Below are 16,084 nucleotides of genomic sequence, written 5' to 3'. Positions count from 1 at the left end.
TAAAAGAGCTGCCTCTTCAACACACATCCCATTGGCCCAGGCAGGCATGACCCTCCTAAGAATCCAGGCAACAGTCTTACTGGAGACCCAAAAGGATGGTCATTTGAAGAAAACTGTGATCAGGACATTACTGAACCCACACTTTGATGAACAAGATGCTTGACACCATATTTTTTAAATGGAGAACTGGTCATTTTATGCAAAGAACACACCCATCCCAAACTTTCAACAGGAGCTTGTCAAAGCAAACCTTCTGTACCAACTCACATTGCTTCCTAGACAGAGCAGCTTTCAACCCACCCCCTGCACAAGATTAGGCAGCACCCACTAAGTGGCAAAAAGGTAACCAGACTGTCAAGGACCAGGACAGAGGCCCTCCTGCTTTCCTGCATTGAAAGGACTACAAGTGCTGCCCCCATGGAGTAAATTTAGTCCTGCTTCCCACACAATTTATCTCCTGAACACACCTGGTAGGACCAGGTCTCCTTGCTTTTTAAGTTGCTCTTCCTTAGACTGCTGTTTTGGCCGTTTGGCAAGCTCAAATTTGTAGGGGAATAAGATGGGAGCAAGGCCTCTACTGGCTTCCCATAGCATCGAGGCACAGTTAATAACGCTTTAGTCCCAAACATACCTAAGGCTTCCTCCTCTACTCTTCAATGGGGTTTCAAAAACCAAACCCAAAACAGCTTTAGGGACATGTGCTACAGATAGATGCTTTGTGGAGGGCTCCCACAAATTGCTCTCTTGCACTTATCCTGGAGATGCTAGTGGAGACATGTTACTTTACACATGTACACAATGTGAGAAACAATTGTGTTGTACGACATATTATAGGTACCTACTGGGATTGTTTATAGCTCCCTGCCCTCCACCTGTTACATGAGGGTCAGGCAACTTCTGATCCTCCACGCTTTGGCCTACGACTTGCATTAGCCTTGGCCATCACGGTCAATGGGGAGGGGAGGTGGAAGTTTGTAGGCCCAGCTATCTGAAGGTCCACACATTGCCTAGCCACATGACATGAATGGAGTTTGAGGTGCCTTGGTATGCGGGTCAGAAGATACAGCATCCCAGGCCTTCCTGGTTTCTCTAGATGCCACCTCTTTCCCCCAAGCACCAATTATTTGATTTTCTGGCTTTTGTTCAGTTCCCGCCTCCCAGCTCTAAAAGGCTGTTCAACTCTTGGCATGAAATTTCAGGCAGAGTGCTCCAGGCTAAAGTCATCCAAGCTTGAAGCAACTGCTGAGTCTGGCATTGCAAATCATTGAATAAAGAAAAGGGAGGAAAAACTAACAGAGACAACAAGGAGCCATTTGAAGCAAGATCTTTTTATTCCCTTCCCTCTTCAGAAGAAGGGCCTGGTGTTTGTGCACAACGACGACTTGGAATCTCGGAAGGATGAAACAAGGTTTTGGTTATAAACTGGCGAAGCAAGGAGCAATTCCTGCCACTGGTTTATCTTGGATGACCTCAAGTTGGGTGCCCTTCAGTGGCAAAGGACTACAATTCCCACCATCCCCATGATGGAAAGTGTATCCCAGTGCATCTGGAGAGCCCCAGGTTGGTGAGGGCTAGGTTATCCATTCTCAACAGAGCTTCCATCTCAAGCCGTAAAAAGGGACAGGAGATCTAGAAATGAAAGACAGGCCGTCTGCCATTCCATGGGGAGCAGTGGTTTCTCTCAAGCAGTGGGTGGCACTGATACACGTACACAGCATCCAGGTGCCAGCTTTGATAGGGAAGACCCCCATCTGGCAAACCCAGGGGGCACAAATTCAGTCCATGGGCACGAAGCCGGTGCTTTGGCAAGGAAAGCGTAGATCAATCCTGCCTCCCAATACTGGGGGAAAGGAAAGTCACGGACAAACTGGCTGGAAAAGAGTTAGTGCTGCATGTAAACAGATCCACAGGAATTCCCCCTCACTAATCCCAAGGGCAACCTGCTCCCTCCCACCCCCATAAACACCAGCCTCATTGGCACACACCCTGCCCAGTAAAGTAAGGGGTAGTGTCTCAGGCAGCAGGCAGCGGCACGGCAGAGGGGGCTCAGGAGGGGCAGTGTTACAATCAGGCGGGGGAGAAGGTTAAGGCACAGAGATATGGAAGGGGCTGCCGGGGATGTGCTCATCTCCCCATTTCACCACCAGCACGTAGTCCCCTCGGTCCTTCAGCAGGTAGGTGACGTTGTACAGCCGATTGCCCAGGTGCTTCACCACGATCTCCTCGCAGGGGATCTTGGGACCGTGCACACCCACCAGCAGCATGCTGTTCCCTGCAGAACGAACAAGAGGCAGCATGAGCAGATTGGGAACATTTCAGCTGGAGAGACCAACCAGTGTGCTTGAAGGGGTCAAAGGAATTACACTCTGTACACCTAGAAGATGTCCAAGTCGGCTATTCCAGCTCTCAATTCTTCCTCCCTGAAAGACCAGCTTTCCCTAACCTGGCATCCTCCAGACATTGTAGAGGGAAACTACCAGCATTTCTGACAACTGGGAAAGTTTGCTGGAGATGATGGGTGCCGAAGTCTAATACATTTGGGAGGGCCCCATGTCGGACACACCTTTCACCTCCACACTTCACTATTCTGTAGCCAAGAAAGCTGCTTCCTTCCTCTGAGAGGCAATTTCTTTTTCCCCTCCTTTGCCCCTTTTGGACTCATCGAGACTCCTTGTTTCTATACTTGCAACTTTTTCCACTTCATTGCCATCCTCTTCCCTGCCAGCACTAATAGTTGGCTCATGGCATTGCTGGAGTTGTTACTATTGGGTCTCCAGTCCTGGCACTTTAGGCTGAGCCTCCATATACATGTAAAAATGTTACCCAGAGGCTGCTCTGGCAAAGTAGGGCTAAGTGCAGGCATTGCTAGGTAGATACACCAACACATTTTCTGAAAGAGGCATGGAAAGCCTGTCTGGAGCAGATAAGTATGGGGAGTAGCTTTTGGAAGTTTTCAACCAAGAGGGAGAAGAGAGCAAGTAGACAGCACAGCAGGTGTGCCGGTGGAGGGCAAGTCAAGCTACTCTCATACTCAATTTTTGTTACAAGAATTTTGCTTTTCTACCATATGAGCCACCCCACTGTTTCCCTATCCGCTGTGCCAGCTGTGCTGACCAGCCTTGCCAAAGTTCTCTAGTAAACCTGGTCCTTGCCTTTCCTCTTCGATCAGCATCTGTTAGGCGTATCACTGGATAGACACTGTGCCTCAGCTCCTGGTTCACAAGTAGATGTGATTTAAGTTATCCTCACACCTGCCTCCCCTGAAGACCCTGAACCCCAAAGCATCTTTTGGAGTTACTATACAGCTTTAATCTGGCCAGGGCTTCACAACCAGAATTCTTCTTGCCATTTTGTTCCTTTTTAAAAAGGAAAAATATTGAGTAGGTTATTATTGCTTGTTTGTCCAACATTATCCATGTCTAGGCACTGCTAGATGGAGGGCTCCCAGTGCGACCATTCAGAAAGCCTTGTGTAGCTATCCTGCCATTTTCTCCCTAATGGAGCTTCTACAGAAGGAGGTGGGGGTGGGGAGGATCTCTTGAATGAGACAAGGCAATGGAGAAAGTAAAGACTCCCCTGGCAGCACCCAAAGCCTCCACGATAGAGTGCTGCTGACACTGCGTTTAAATGCAGAAAACTAATCTGATTCACCAAGTCAGGGGTGGGCAGCTTGTGACTCTCCAGCTGTTTTGCCTTGTAATGCCCATGATCTCTCAGGACTGCTTATATGAACTGTAGGCCCAACTCTGAGCTCAGCAGTTCCACTCCCTTTTCCATTTTGCAATGAACGCTTTGCTTAATTCGGCTTTTAGACGATCACTGCAGAGTACAAGGATCATGGCTTCCGCATTCTAAAGATGCTTAACACAGCAGGTAAGCAAATGTCTTACTGAAGCCATTTTTTCTGAACAGCTCCCTCCCAGAACCAATCACACCTACCTGCTTTGCTGCAATCTACTGTGAAGGAGTTCTTTTGCCCTACAAAGCCCTTGCTGAGGCCCAGCCCTTTGGCTACCACTTTGCTAGCATCTGAAGCAAACTTGGGTGGTGCTGCTCCATCAGGTTTGGCCACCCCATCCATGAAGACTGAGGATGTCTCGTGGAGGCTGTGACTGGAGACAAGTCGAGCACCTGCCGGGAGGAAGGAAAGAAGGGAGCAAAGGTGATTACACGAGCACTGGCAACGCAGAGCCACACCAGGGCAATGCCCCATTTGCTTGCGCACCTGCACCTGCAGCCACATTTCAGTGCCAGCAAGCTTGAGGCTACGGCCGTTGTCACAACAAACCAAAGCAGCTGATGCTCCTGGACCCTGGAAGATGACCCTTTTTCCCAGAGCAGACATTCCCAGCCTGCTGCCCTCCATGTATTTTACACTTCAACCCCCATCAGCCCTGACCATTCCTGGGCAATGGTCACAGAAATGCTGGGAGTTGTACACCTGGGGGCACCAAGAAGGGAAGGCTGTCTTAGACCACATTTCCCATGTCTAAGTCAGGTACTCTTTCATTCCACCACTCCACACAGTGGTTGTTCACCTGTGATTTTGGCCTTGAAAGGGCTGCCAGCAATATGGTATGGACCGCCATACTTAATGGAGATGAGGTAGCTGCCAGGAGCCATGGGTGTGTAGATGACTTTGTAGCCCTCCGGGCACTCTTGACAATCCATCTTCACTTTGGAGGGTCCATCAATGGTGACGGCCAGTGCCCCAGGACCAGCACTTGTGGTGTTGACTACAAATTCGGCAGGGCTTCCTACAGAAGAGAAGGAGAGAAAGAGTGAGCGAGCAGGGGGGAGGGAGGCTTTCCAACCTTCTTGAGAACTTCCCATTCCACCCCCTCCCAGCATTTTCTCCAAGATCTGTGATTACCTGTCACACCACCTTCTAAGCCAGGCCCATAGGCAGACACCATCCCTGGGTCTCCCGCTTGGCCCAGTTCCCCAACACGAATCTTGAAGGGGCTGCCTGGAATGTGGCTGCCGTTGAACTTGACATCCACAGAGTAGATGCCATTCTCACGAGGGATGAAGCGCACGGCATATTTATCTGTGGCAGAACAAGTCAGGGCACAGACAGGTTTTAAAAAGCAGCTGACAGAAATCTGTGAATTTATGTGTATAATTATGTATGCATTCAAAGAGAGAAAGGAGGCTTAACCTTTCCCATTTTTTCTGTCTAAAGTTACAAGGGTTTCCACTTAAGACCTTATAATATGTCCAGTATATTAAGTCAAATGTATCCAATAACAAAGGAAAACTACTCAGGCCTGGTGAATGTAAGACATGCTTAAAATGCTGGCTTAAAACAAGGGAGTAAAATAGATAAAACAGACCTGTGTAAAGCAAGCCCAGGTTTCAAGAAGAATATATAAAGCTGGGTTGGATATTTCATTTAGAGTGAAAGTTTTTTGCAGGTGGGGATGCCAACTTCTCCATTATTTGGTTCACATGCAATGGCAGCAAATTAACCCACCATTTGCCATAATGCATGCTGGGCACAGGTTGCAGTCATTTTTAGATGCAGATTAAACAAGTAGATTGGCTAACTGTGGGTTGTCTAATCTATGATTAACCTATAATGTTTGCTAGCAACACTCCTGATCAATCCATATAGCATGTCCAGTATGTGCTGTGCAAATTGTGGGTTAATTAAACCACAATTTGCTGCCATTCCATGTGAACAGTTTCTGTGCCCCTTGTCCTCTTGCAGTGTACCTACTGCTTCCCCAGCATGTTTCTATTAGCCAGACTCATTTTGGTATTAGAGAATCGCTGGAGAAGAAAGAGCTGGCGGGGAGTATGCAGCTTCACTTGCTCTCTTCTCTAAAAGACAGTCTCACTTTATAGGCAAGCAAAGCAGGCCTAGATTTAAAACTAGAACTAGTAGGTTGGCTGGCAGGATTGTTAGTTCAGGCCCACATGGGAGTGCCTACAGAATGGGCTGCATTCTGCCCTGTTCTCCACAGAATCTGCCAGAGCCCCCTGAATTCAAGTCTGCTGGATGTAGATTTGAGTGAGGGACTGGGATGAAAGACACTTCACAAGATGTGCAGGGCCCAAGCCCACTTCACAGCCCAGCTTGATAGGTGGCCCATATCTCTACAGGCTTTGCACCAAAGCAATACTTGGCCAGTTTTGCTGCTTTTCCAATGTTTGCTGTGGCTCTCATTACAAAAGAAGAATTGTACCAGATGGCAGGTTCTGCACTGTCAGTGCAGCTCCCAGGTCTGATGGCAGGAGGCCGCCCTGGAGGCGGCAGTGAGAGCTATTTGCTGCAGGCTCCCTCACTGAAGCAAGGATGCATCAGATGCCTCCACAGGAAACCAATTGTGCAGACTAACCCACAGCTAATACTGTGAATTTGCACCAGCTCAAATGGTTGCCTAAACTGTAACTTAGAAAGACTGAGGGGGTGGGGAGACAGCATTTGGCAACACTGCAACCAATTAAAATGGGGCAAGGAGGAGGAGATGTGCAGCCTGTCTTGGACAGCTAAGACACCTGTATCTCCTTTCACTTTCAGCCCAAATTCCCTGAACAGAGGTGTGCCAGGGAGAGGCCTAGAAGGAGCAGGAAGTAGCTAGGCGCCAAGAATTTGGGTTTTTTTTTAACTGATCTTGGGACAATGTCTGCCTCTCCCATTTCCTTTTCTGGTTTGTCTACTGAATCAGCAGCTGTAGATTGGTGGGGATAAACCTGACAGACAGAGAGACCTTTCCTGTTGGCACACTTAGGGTAGGCCTGCAGCTCCCTGCTGTTTCAAGGGAACCTGAGGAATGCAGTTTGAAGGAACAGGTCCTAGGAACACCCTTGTGTGGTTCTTTCAAGTGCCGTGTTGGCAACATGGCATCACACTTCAAAAGCATCTGTCAAGATGAACCGGTGCAACTGGGGAAGCACCCATAAATGGATTTTAGAGTTCTGGATTCTGTTTGTAAGGGGTGACTGTCCCTCTGGCTTGGCAGAGTCAATCTGTATGTTCTGGAATGGGTTACATTACTTTAAAGCACTGAGTCTGCACTTTGGGCACACATACGGCCTCTGTTTTGCTCTTGGGTAAGCAGATTATGTTGTGGTCAGGAGTGGCTTTTAACAGGGTTTACAGCCATTTTTCTACAAAGACCTGGCCATTGTCATCCATGCTGTGGCAGCCTCACTGACTGCTTTTCTGGAATCCTTCAGATATATTGGGCTACAAATCCTATCATCCCCAGCCACTATGACCAATGGGAATTGTAGTACAAAACATTCGGAAAGCAATCGGTTGGGGATGGCTAGACTACCATACTGCACTGTATATGGAAAATACTCATTCTCAGTAGTAAATACAATACACCATATAAAATAGCACATTCTCCTTATTTTTTAATTAAGAAGACAGTGTAAGTTTAATACTATTTCTGCCTCAGATTATAAAACATCAGCAACTTAGTCTTTCACCAATCCCATTTTTTCCCCAGATAAGGAACAGGGCACCTTTCACTGGAATCACAAAACCCCTCCATTCTGCCCTTGCCAGAAAGAAGGTATGTGCCCCCACCCCAGAATTCATTATGGGGATGGAGAAAACGAAAGAGAGACTCGGCAGTCTTACCCTCTCCTCTACAGGTGGGAGGGGAGGTGGATGATGGGAGGGAGGATCCCCGCCTCAGGGCAAGTCCAACTGGCTGCGCAGTTAGCGGTGTGGCCCTGTGCTGCCGGGGTAGGCAGCGCTGGAGCTCCTTACCTTCATCGATTTCGGTGACATGGCATTCCTCCAGGGCCCCTGAGGGGCTGTGCACCTTGGCATCAATCACACCCTTGGCCCCGTTCAAGCTGACGGCGAACGAGGCTGGCTGGTTCACTTTTAACCCTGACTCCTGGAAGCACAGAGCGCGTTAGGCAGCCGAAAGGAGCACAGAGGGGACATGGCATCAAGCGCCTCCCGCTGCTCCCCCCATGCATCCATGAGTGCCGCTCACTTACCTGAGCCGAGTGGCTTAGAGAGGGAGAGCTGCCCCGGGGAAAGTGGCATTAGTGCAAGAGGCAAGCAGGCAAGCTGACAGGGGTTGTTTAGGCTAGCACCCTGGGAAAGAGGGAGCTCAGGCAGTCCCCCACGGGGGCAGCAAGATTGGCAGAGGCGTGCCCAGGGAAGCTCTCCATCTTTAAGCCCCAGCAATGGGGCCCATGACTGTTAGCAGCCTTTAAACGAGACACGAGAAAAACCCCAGAGCAGATCCCTGTGTGGCCAGCGGAGTTGGCACCGTGACTGTTCTGAGGCTGGCACAAGGCCACTGCAGCACTGATGCTTAATTCCTCTTCCCCCTTGACCAGATGCCTGCCCGCCCACTCTTCGAAGGGCACATTCTCCTCCAGGCATGAGTCCCACCCACCAGGATCCAAGCCCAGGGCTCTCTCTCAAGAAACTGCCAACCCAGGAGAGCAACAGTGCCAACTCAGTCTAACCAGCAGGGGGAGCAAGGGGGCGGTTTCTCCCAGTGCCTCACCTGAAGACTAGAAACAGTGAGGCGGCGGGCATCGTCGGAGGTGGAGGTGGCTGGGACAATGAAGGGACTGTCTGGGATGTGCTCATCATTGAACTTCACAGAAACCTCATAGTCGCCTGTCAGGGAAGAGAAACACAGGAAAGGGCCAGAAATCAGACTGAATCGCTCTGGCGGTATGCATATTATGGAAGATGCATTACAGGAAATGTCTAATTTGGCCATTAATGAAGTACAGAATTCAGCAATGAATGGGTGAATCTAAGCCACTGTGTGAAATCCATTTTGGGGAGAGAGTTAAAAAAAAATACAGGCACTGCTTTAAGGGATTTAGCAATTAAGGAACACCACAAATGTTTAACAATAATAAAATAGTGGTGTTGCTTTTGTCTCTAAATGGCAATATATTTTTAACAGCAGTTGAGAAATATTTGAATAAAATAGAAGCCTACAAATCCTGTAGGAGGGAGATGTTGCTGCCAGAAATTCTTCATTCTTTGGGCAGATGGCTCTCCATATGGAGCAATTGCCACATAGTTATTCTCTGACAGATCTGGATACACAAGACACAGTAGCATTTATAGTATCTGAACAGTTTGCCTGAGATTATGTATTTTGACTACTTCCAAAAAACAAAAAATGGAAAAATATTTAAGATCAGTTTCCTATTTGAGAGACACTTTTTGAAGTTTTACTAAAACTTCCAATAATTTACAACTCCCATAAGAACATAAAAAGAGCTGGTGCTAGATGAGACCAAGGTCCATCTGTTTGAGCATTCTGTTCACACAGTGGCTAGCCCATGAGAACTCTCAAGCAGGGCCCAAGTGCCACAGCACCCTCCCACCCATGCTCCCCAGCAACATATACAGATGCAGTGCCTCTGATACTGGAGGTAGGATATTTAAATCAGGAGTAGCAGCTATGGATAGCCTTTTCCTCCATGAACTTGTCCAATCTCACCCATTTTAAAGCTGTCCAAATTGGGGGTGGGGTGGGGGGAAGGGTCACTGCTTCCCATGGAATTGAATGTCATAGGTCAGCTACGTACTATGTGAGGAAGAATGTCTTTTTATCTGTCCTGAATCTCCCACCAACCAGCTTCAGGAAATGACCTCACTGGATTCCAGTGTTAGGGAATGGAAGAACAGCACCTCTTTTATCCACTTTCTCCATGCCATACGTATTTCTCTCCACTCCTGTCTCCCCTTACTCACCATTTTTCTAAGCTAAGCAATCCTGGCTGTTGTAACCTTTTCTCATAGAATACTTGTTCCAGCCCCTTGGTCACCTCAGTTGCCTTTTTCTGCACCTTTCCCCAACTTTAAAATGTTATGCTTTAGATGCAGTGAGCAAAACTGTACACAGTATATCAAGTGTGGTTGCACCACCATAGATTTGTATCAGGGGAATATGTCCCCACATGCAGCTTTGCAGGAGCAACCCCCTCCCTGCCCGTTTTAATAAAAGCAATTTGGGAACAACCAGCTTGGATTGCCTTCCCTGTGTGCAAACTGTGGAGATAGCAGATTATCCACTGTTCATTCCAGATGGCTGCCCCAAAGCTCTGCCTGCCTGCTCAGCAAACTCTTTACAATGCTGGATCTGTTCCAAGTGATTGGCAACCTGCTGTCACTTGGATTCCAAAGGCTGGAATCTGCCATGCAGATTTACCAGGCAGCTTCCCAGAACCAGCGCCAAGGGAAGGAAGTAGAAGCAGTCCTGAAATCTGACCCTGGAGCTACTCCAGCATCTGCCCTTGGAATATGCTCCCATTTTTAAGACTGCTACATCTGACCACATCTGTTCAGTGCTAAACAGCAGGTTGCTTACCTGTAACTGTTGTTCTTTGAGTGGTCATCCATGCATTCACACATTATGGGTGCTGCGCCTGCGCACTGCCTGTTGCCAGGAAGATTTAATAGCTCTAACGGTTTTTGGTGGGAACTCCACACTCTCTTCCCCACCATAGTATAAATGGGTGGAGTGCCCGCCCTTTCCCCAGTCAGCTGAAGACCATTTGTTCACCCCCAAGTGGACAGTTGGTATTGAATCCGGCTCACAGAGGAAAGCAAGATATATATCTATATATACAGTCACGTAAACATATATATAAGTATAGTATACCCAGTCACCAACACCGAGTGGGGCCAGCGGGCAGGTAGTGTGAATGCACAGATGACCAATCGAAGAACGGCAGTTACAGGTAAGCAACCTGCCTTTCTTCATCATGGCCTCCATGTATCACACATTATGGGTGATAAGTAAGCTTACCACACCCGGATGCGGGTTGGTGTCATCAATGGATAACTGTAGAGAAGATGGCGCGAAGGAACAGTCCTGCTTGGCCTTGACGTCCAAGCGTAGTGCTTCATGAAAGTGCACAGGTAGACCATGTGGCCGCTTTACAGGTATCTTGTAAGGGGATACCTGCCCAGAGGGCAGAAGAAGCAGCGACAGCTCTTGTGGAATGGATCGTCAAAATGATGGAATTAGCCTATCGCCTTTCCAAACTGGACATTCCTTTTGAAGTAACAGGCAAGTCCAGTTTGGAAAGGCGATAGGCTAATTCCATCATTTTGACGATCCATTTCGGAACACACTCTCAGTACTTTCGAGTATTTGATGAAAAGTCGTTTGGTTTTCCTAAATTTCTCAGTTCGGGATCGATAGAAGGCTAAACAGTGCTAGACATTCAGTCTATGTAAGGAGTGCTCGATTGGTGTCGATAGAGCAGGGAAACAAGCCGGTAGCACAATGTCCTGGTTAAGGTGAAATGGAGTAGCAACCTTGGGTAGGAAAGTTGGATCGGTCCCTAGAACCACTTTCTCCTTATGGAAGTTTAGGTATGGAATGTCAACGCGAAGGGCACACAGTTCCCTGGCTCTTCTAGCTGAAGTAATTGCTACTAAAAAGCTGTTTTCCAAGTGAAAAGGTGTAGATTCGTTGTGGTTAGTGGTTCAAACAGAGGCTTTGTGAGAGCCTGTAGGACAACAGAGAAGTTCCATGTTGGAACTACCAATTGGGTCGGTGGTTGAAGATTTTTTAGTTCATGTAGGAATCGACACACAAGGTAATTGTGAGAAAACAGACGAACCTCCAATGTATCCTCGGTGATGTGAGATAGCTGCAATATACACCTTAATGGAGGAAGGTTTAAGACTCCCATGGTGTAACGAGAGTAAAAATTGTAGGATGTTCTCGATGGTAGCAGAGTGAGGTAGAAATTGATTGGCAGCAGCAAAGGAGGTGAAGCGCTTCCATTGGGCATTATAGGAGCCCCGTGAGGTCGGACATAGCGCAGATTGGAGAATAAACTGTATCAGGATGAAAATTGGTCGGGTCCAAGGAAGACGTTGGTACTGGTGTCAATACTGAAGGCAATATTGACTTCAGAGAAGGCTCTGATGCTGTAGATATGGCTGTAGAAGAAGCAGGCGTCAATCCCGAAGATGGTACATGTATCGAATCCAAAGAAATTGTCACTATTGATGCCTGTTCATTGAAAGAATCAATGAATGAGCCAGGCAGTGAGGTTCAGAGATTGTAGGTTCAGATGTTGTATGGCACCGTGTTCCTGAGTGAGAAGATGAGGAACTTGAAGTAGATGAAAAAAATGGTTGCATGAAAGTTGGAGAAGAGTGGGAAACCATGACTGTCGGGGCCACCAAGGGGTGATGAGGATTCTGTGAATGTCATCCTGTTGGATTTTGGCTATGGTTCTCATACTAACAGTATTTGTGGGAAGGCGTAGAAGAATTTGTTCTCCCACAATACTGTGAGTGCATCCCCGATTGAATTTGGGCCAATGCTTGCTTGGGAGCAGTATGTCGTGCAGACGGAGTTGCCGTGGGTCGCAAACAAGCCTATGTCTGGTGTTTCCCAAAGCTGAAACAGGTGTAGACAGACTCGACGATCTAGTTCCCACTCGTGAGTCGTCAACATGTGTCTGCTGAGTGAGTCGGCTTCCTCGTTGTCAGTGCCTGCTAGATGTACAGCTCGAGGAGTAATCCTGTGGGCAATGCACCAGTTCCACATGCGAAGGGTGAGATGCACCAACAGTACTGACTTTGTACTGTCCTGTTTGTTTAGGTAGAACATAGTCATTACATTGTCCAATGCTATCTGGACCATGTGGTTTTGAAGGATGGGTCGGAAGGAATGTAGTACTTTGAAAACCACCAGCAATTCCAGGTAGTTGATATGCCTGGTGGTCTCGTGTCCGTGCCAGGTGCCTTGAGTCCGAAGAGACATGTAGTGGGTACCCCATCCAGTCAGGGAAGTGTTGGTATAAAGAGTCATGGCCGGTTCTGGTGTATGGAATGGAACTCCACAGGAGAGATTGGTATCAATCGACCACCCCAGACAAGGTGTGGAAGACCAAGTGCGGAGGTTGTAGTAGGCAGTTGGGTCGATCACAGTCCGGGTGGAAATTGCGATTGAACCAGAGTTGCAAAGGTCTTATTCTTAGTCTCACATTCAGCACCATCAAAATCGTGGACACCATATGACTGAGCACTTGTTGTATCGAGTGTACAGGGACAGTCCAGCAGGTGGTGATCTGCTGGATGGGAAAAATCAGTCTCTCTTGTCAATCCCAAGGAAGGAAGGTTCGTGTGCATAAAGAGTCCAGATGTGCTCCGATTGAACTGATGACCTGAGAAGGAATAAGGTGATTTTTCACTATTAATTCAGAGGCCAAGACGATCAAGGAGGGAGCAGGTAGTCTTGATGGAGGCCAAAAGTTCATTGCTGGAGGAGGAGACGATAAACACGTCATCCAGGTATGGACAGATGTGGATGCCCTGAAGCCGGAGATAGGCACAAATGGAAGCCATACACTTAGTGAATACTCTTGGAGTGGTAGCAAGACCGAAAGGGAGCACATTATATTCAAAGACACTGGTACTGACAGTGAACCGAAGGAGGCGCCTGTGAGCAGGATGGATGCTGATGTGGAAGTAAGCATCTTTCAAGTCCAGGGATGCAAACCAATCCTCTTTCCTGAGCAATGAAAGTATATTCTGGAGTGTGGTCATTCTGAATTTTTCTGTTTTAATATATTTATTGACCCCACGCAAGTCCAAAATCAGGCATAGTCCACCATCTTGTTTCGGTACCGTAAAGTACCTGGATAGAAACCATGCAGTCCTTTGGACCGATCGAGTTTATGAATTGCTCCCTTACGAAGCAGCTCAGTGACTTCTTCCCAGAGTGCTGGGGAGGCTGCTGTATAACGGATTAGGACAGCAGGCGGCACGGTCTCAAAAGCGATTTTGTATCCATGCTCTAAGATAGTAAGAACCCATCTGTCAGATGTGATGGACTCCCAGATGGGGAGTCAGTATTGCAGCTGATCCCCAAAAGGAAGAGTGGAAGATGGATTGAGGGAATGAGGAATGGTTTGCGCAACACATCAGCATGGATGCTTGTCTGCAGCTTGTCGGCACCTGGGTTGCTGATATCAAGCCACATTTTGCCTTTGATTGCGCTGCTGTATTTGGCCATATTGTTGACGTCCAGATGGGTACAGATGCTGGTGGAGCTGTTACCAGTATTGCGATCTGTTCCATGGCCACTTATGTCTTTGTTGGGACAGAGTTTCCATGTGACGTGTGGTGAGACGAGCTTCCTGGATGTTCTCAAGCTTGTCATCTGTTTTCACATTGAACATATCCATATGGGGGAACAGTAATCCCATGGATAAGGCCGATCAAAGCGGTCAGGATTGAATTCCCCATAAGGGAGAGGAACCCAGTACCACGAAGGTTGTAGAGCGGAAGACTGGGATGGTAAGAGGGACAACAGGTGTTGGGGTGCCCTTGGAAATCCCTCTGGAGATGACTGAGCCGCAGGCGTAGGTGTTGGCGATCTTGCAGGTGGACCTTCAGTTCCCGGCTGGAGAGGAGATTTATGGATTTCTCCATCGGAGATCGAACCTCTCGCCAAAGGATTAGGACTGAAGCACGGCGAAGCTGTAATCTGTGGGGGTGACGATGGAGGTGTCACCTGCATAATGGACTGGTGGCTTGGAGTTTTGGCCAGGACCGAGACTGGAACCAAGATTGGTGTGATGGCTGGCTCCAAGCGAGGCACCTTGTCATGCTTCTTGTGCCAGCACTCGGATTTGTTGGGCTTGTCCTGACGGCATTTGGGCTTCAATAACTCCTCGGACCCTACATGCTTCCTCTTCTCCTTATGTTTGCAGGGAGAATTAGAGGAGCGCTTTCCATCTTTGCCCACAGAATACCCTTCAGATGGATGAACGGGGATGGATTTTGGCGGTCCCGAAGCCGCAAAAGAGCTGGCCTCAGCCGAGACCTGCTTCATGGTGACCAGTGCTAGGTCTCATAACATTTTTTGCAGCCTGTTCTCGCAATTTTTGCGAGCCTGCCTGGTAAACGACTGGCAGTGGCTGCATTTATCGGTCTTCTGCCCTTCTCTGAGGCAGAGAAGGCACAGATCATGAGAGTCAGTGGAAGACATCTTGGCTCCACACTGAGAGCACTTACGGAAGGCTGCCCGTTGTGCCATTGAGGAAGAAAAAGGAGGAGAAAACACAGTGAGTGGAAAGAGTTTGTTGGAGGAGAAAAGTTTAAAAGTTTACAATCTAGAAGCACAAGCAGAGAGCAAAAAAGGCCCGAGGCACCGGCGAACAGTGGTTGCAAGCAGACGGGGGGGGGGGGGGGGGGCAGACACCCCATCCATTTATACTATGGTGGGGGAGGGTGCAGAGTTCCTGCCAAAAACCGTTAAAGCTATTAAATCATCCCAGCAACAGGCACTGTGCAGGTGCAGCACCCATAATGTGTGATGCATGGAGACCACGATGAAAAACTACAGTTCGTCCTGTGCACATCATGGTCCAAGGTCCAATTAAGAACATGAGACAACCCACAACAAGAAGCAGTAGGACTTTCCTCTGGGAGCCCAGTTTCCCCAGTCATCTAATTTCCCTCTTCAACATCTGTGCATTTTTCCTGGCTCTTATCCCTCTGTTTCCAAACATCCCAAGGTCCCTGCCCCTTCAAGCTCCTTGTCCTGGCCCTTAAACATCTGCAGGGGTAGTTCTGATCTTCCGATAAAATATAATTGGAAGGCCCTCTTCCCCAACCTGGACAGGGCTGCACTCCCTCTAAAGGACAGGGTCTGCAGCTTGGGAGTGCTCCTCGACCCGGAGCTGTCCTTGGAAGCCCAAGTGACAGTGGTGGCGAGGAGCGCTTTCCTTCAGCTTCAGCTAATCCATCAGCTGCGTCCCTACCTGGAGGAAGATTGCCTAGCAACAGTGACACATGCACTGGTTACTTCCTGGTTGGATTTCTATAACATGCTTTACGTGGGGCTGCCCTTGAAGACAGTCCAGATACCTCAGATGGTGCAAAATAGAGCTGCCAGGATGTTGACGGGGACTGGGCGATATTCTCATTTAACCCCAGCTCTCTATCAGCTCCACTGGCTTCCCATCGAAGTCCGGGCTCAATTCAAGGTGCTGGTTATTACCTATAAAGCCCTTAATGGCTTGTGGCCTGGATACCTAAAGAAACGCCTTCTTCCCTATTTGCCCTCCCGCCCCCTGAGATCGGCAGCAGAAGCCCTCC

General features: G+C 48.4%; 1 protein-coding gene across 4 annotated transcripts in view; it reads right to left on the bottom strand.

Annotated features, from left to right (window-relative positions):
• Positions 1 to 1,308: 1,308 nt before the first annotated feature.
• Positions 1,309 to 16,084, bottom strand: part of FLNA (filamin A) — a 95,350-nt gene continuing 80,574 nt past the window's right edge. For all 4 annotated transcript variants that reach the window (XM_044443627.1, XM_044443629.1, XM_044443628.1 and 1 more), the window contains 6 exons: positions 8,490 to 8,605; positions 7,730 to 7,862; positions 4,874 to 5,050; positions 4,539 to 4,757; positions 3,940 to 4,131; positions 1,309 to 2,272 (listed from right to left, as the gene is read on the bottom strand). In XM_044443627.1, the coding sequence (XP_044299562.1) occupies positions 2,085 to 2,272; positions 3,940 to 4,131; positions 4,539 to 4,757; positions 4,874 to 5,050; positions 7,730 to 7,862; positions 8,490 to 8,605 (1,025 nt within the window). In that variant the 3' untranslated portion in view covers positions 1,309 to 2,084. The remainder of the gene's footprint in view (positions 2,273 to 3,939; positions 4,132 to 4,538; positions 4,758 to 4,873; positions 5,051 to 7,729; positions 7,863 to 8,489; positions 8,606 to 16,084) is intronic.

Source organism: Varanus komodoensis, unplaced genomic scaffold, assembly GCF_004798865.1.
Source record: "Varanus komodoensis strain SLA01 unplaced genomic scaffold, ASM479886v1 scaffold42, whole genome shotgun sequence".
Lineage (NCBI taxonomy): Eukaryota > Metazoa > Chordata > Lepidosauria > Squamata > Varanidae > Varanus > Varanus komodoensis.
The sequence above is the reverse complement of the archived record's forward strand: the minus strand, read 5'-3'. Positions and strand labels throughout refer to the sequence as shown.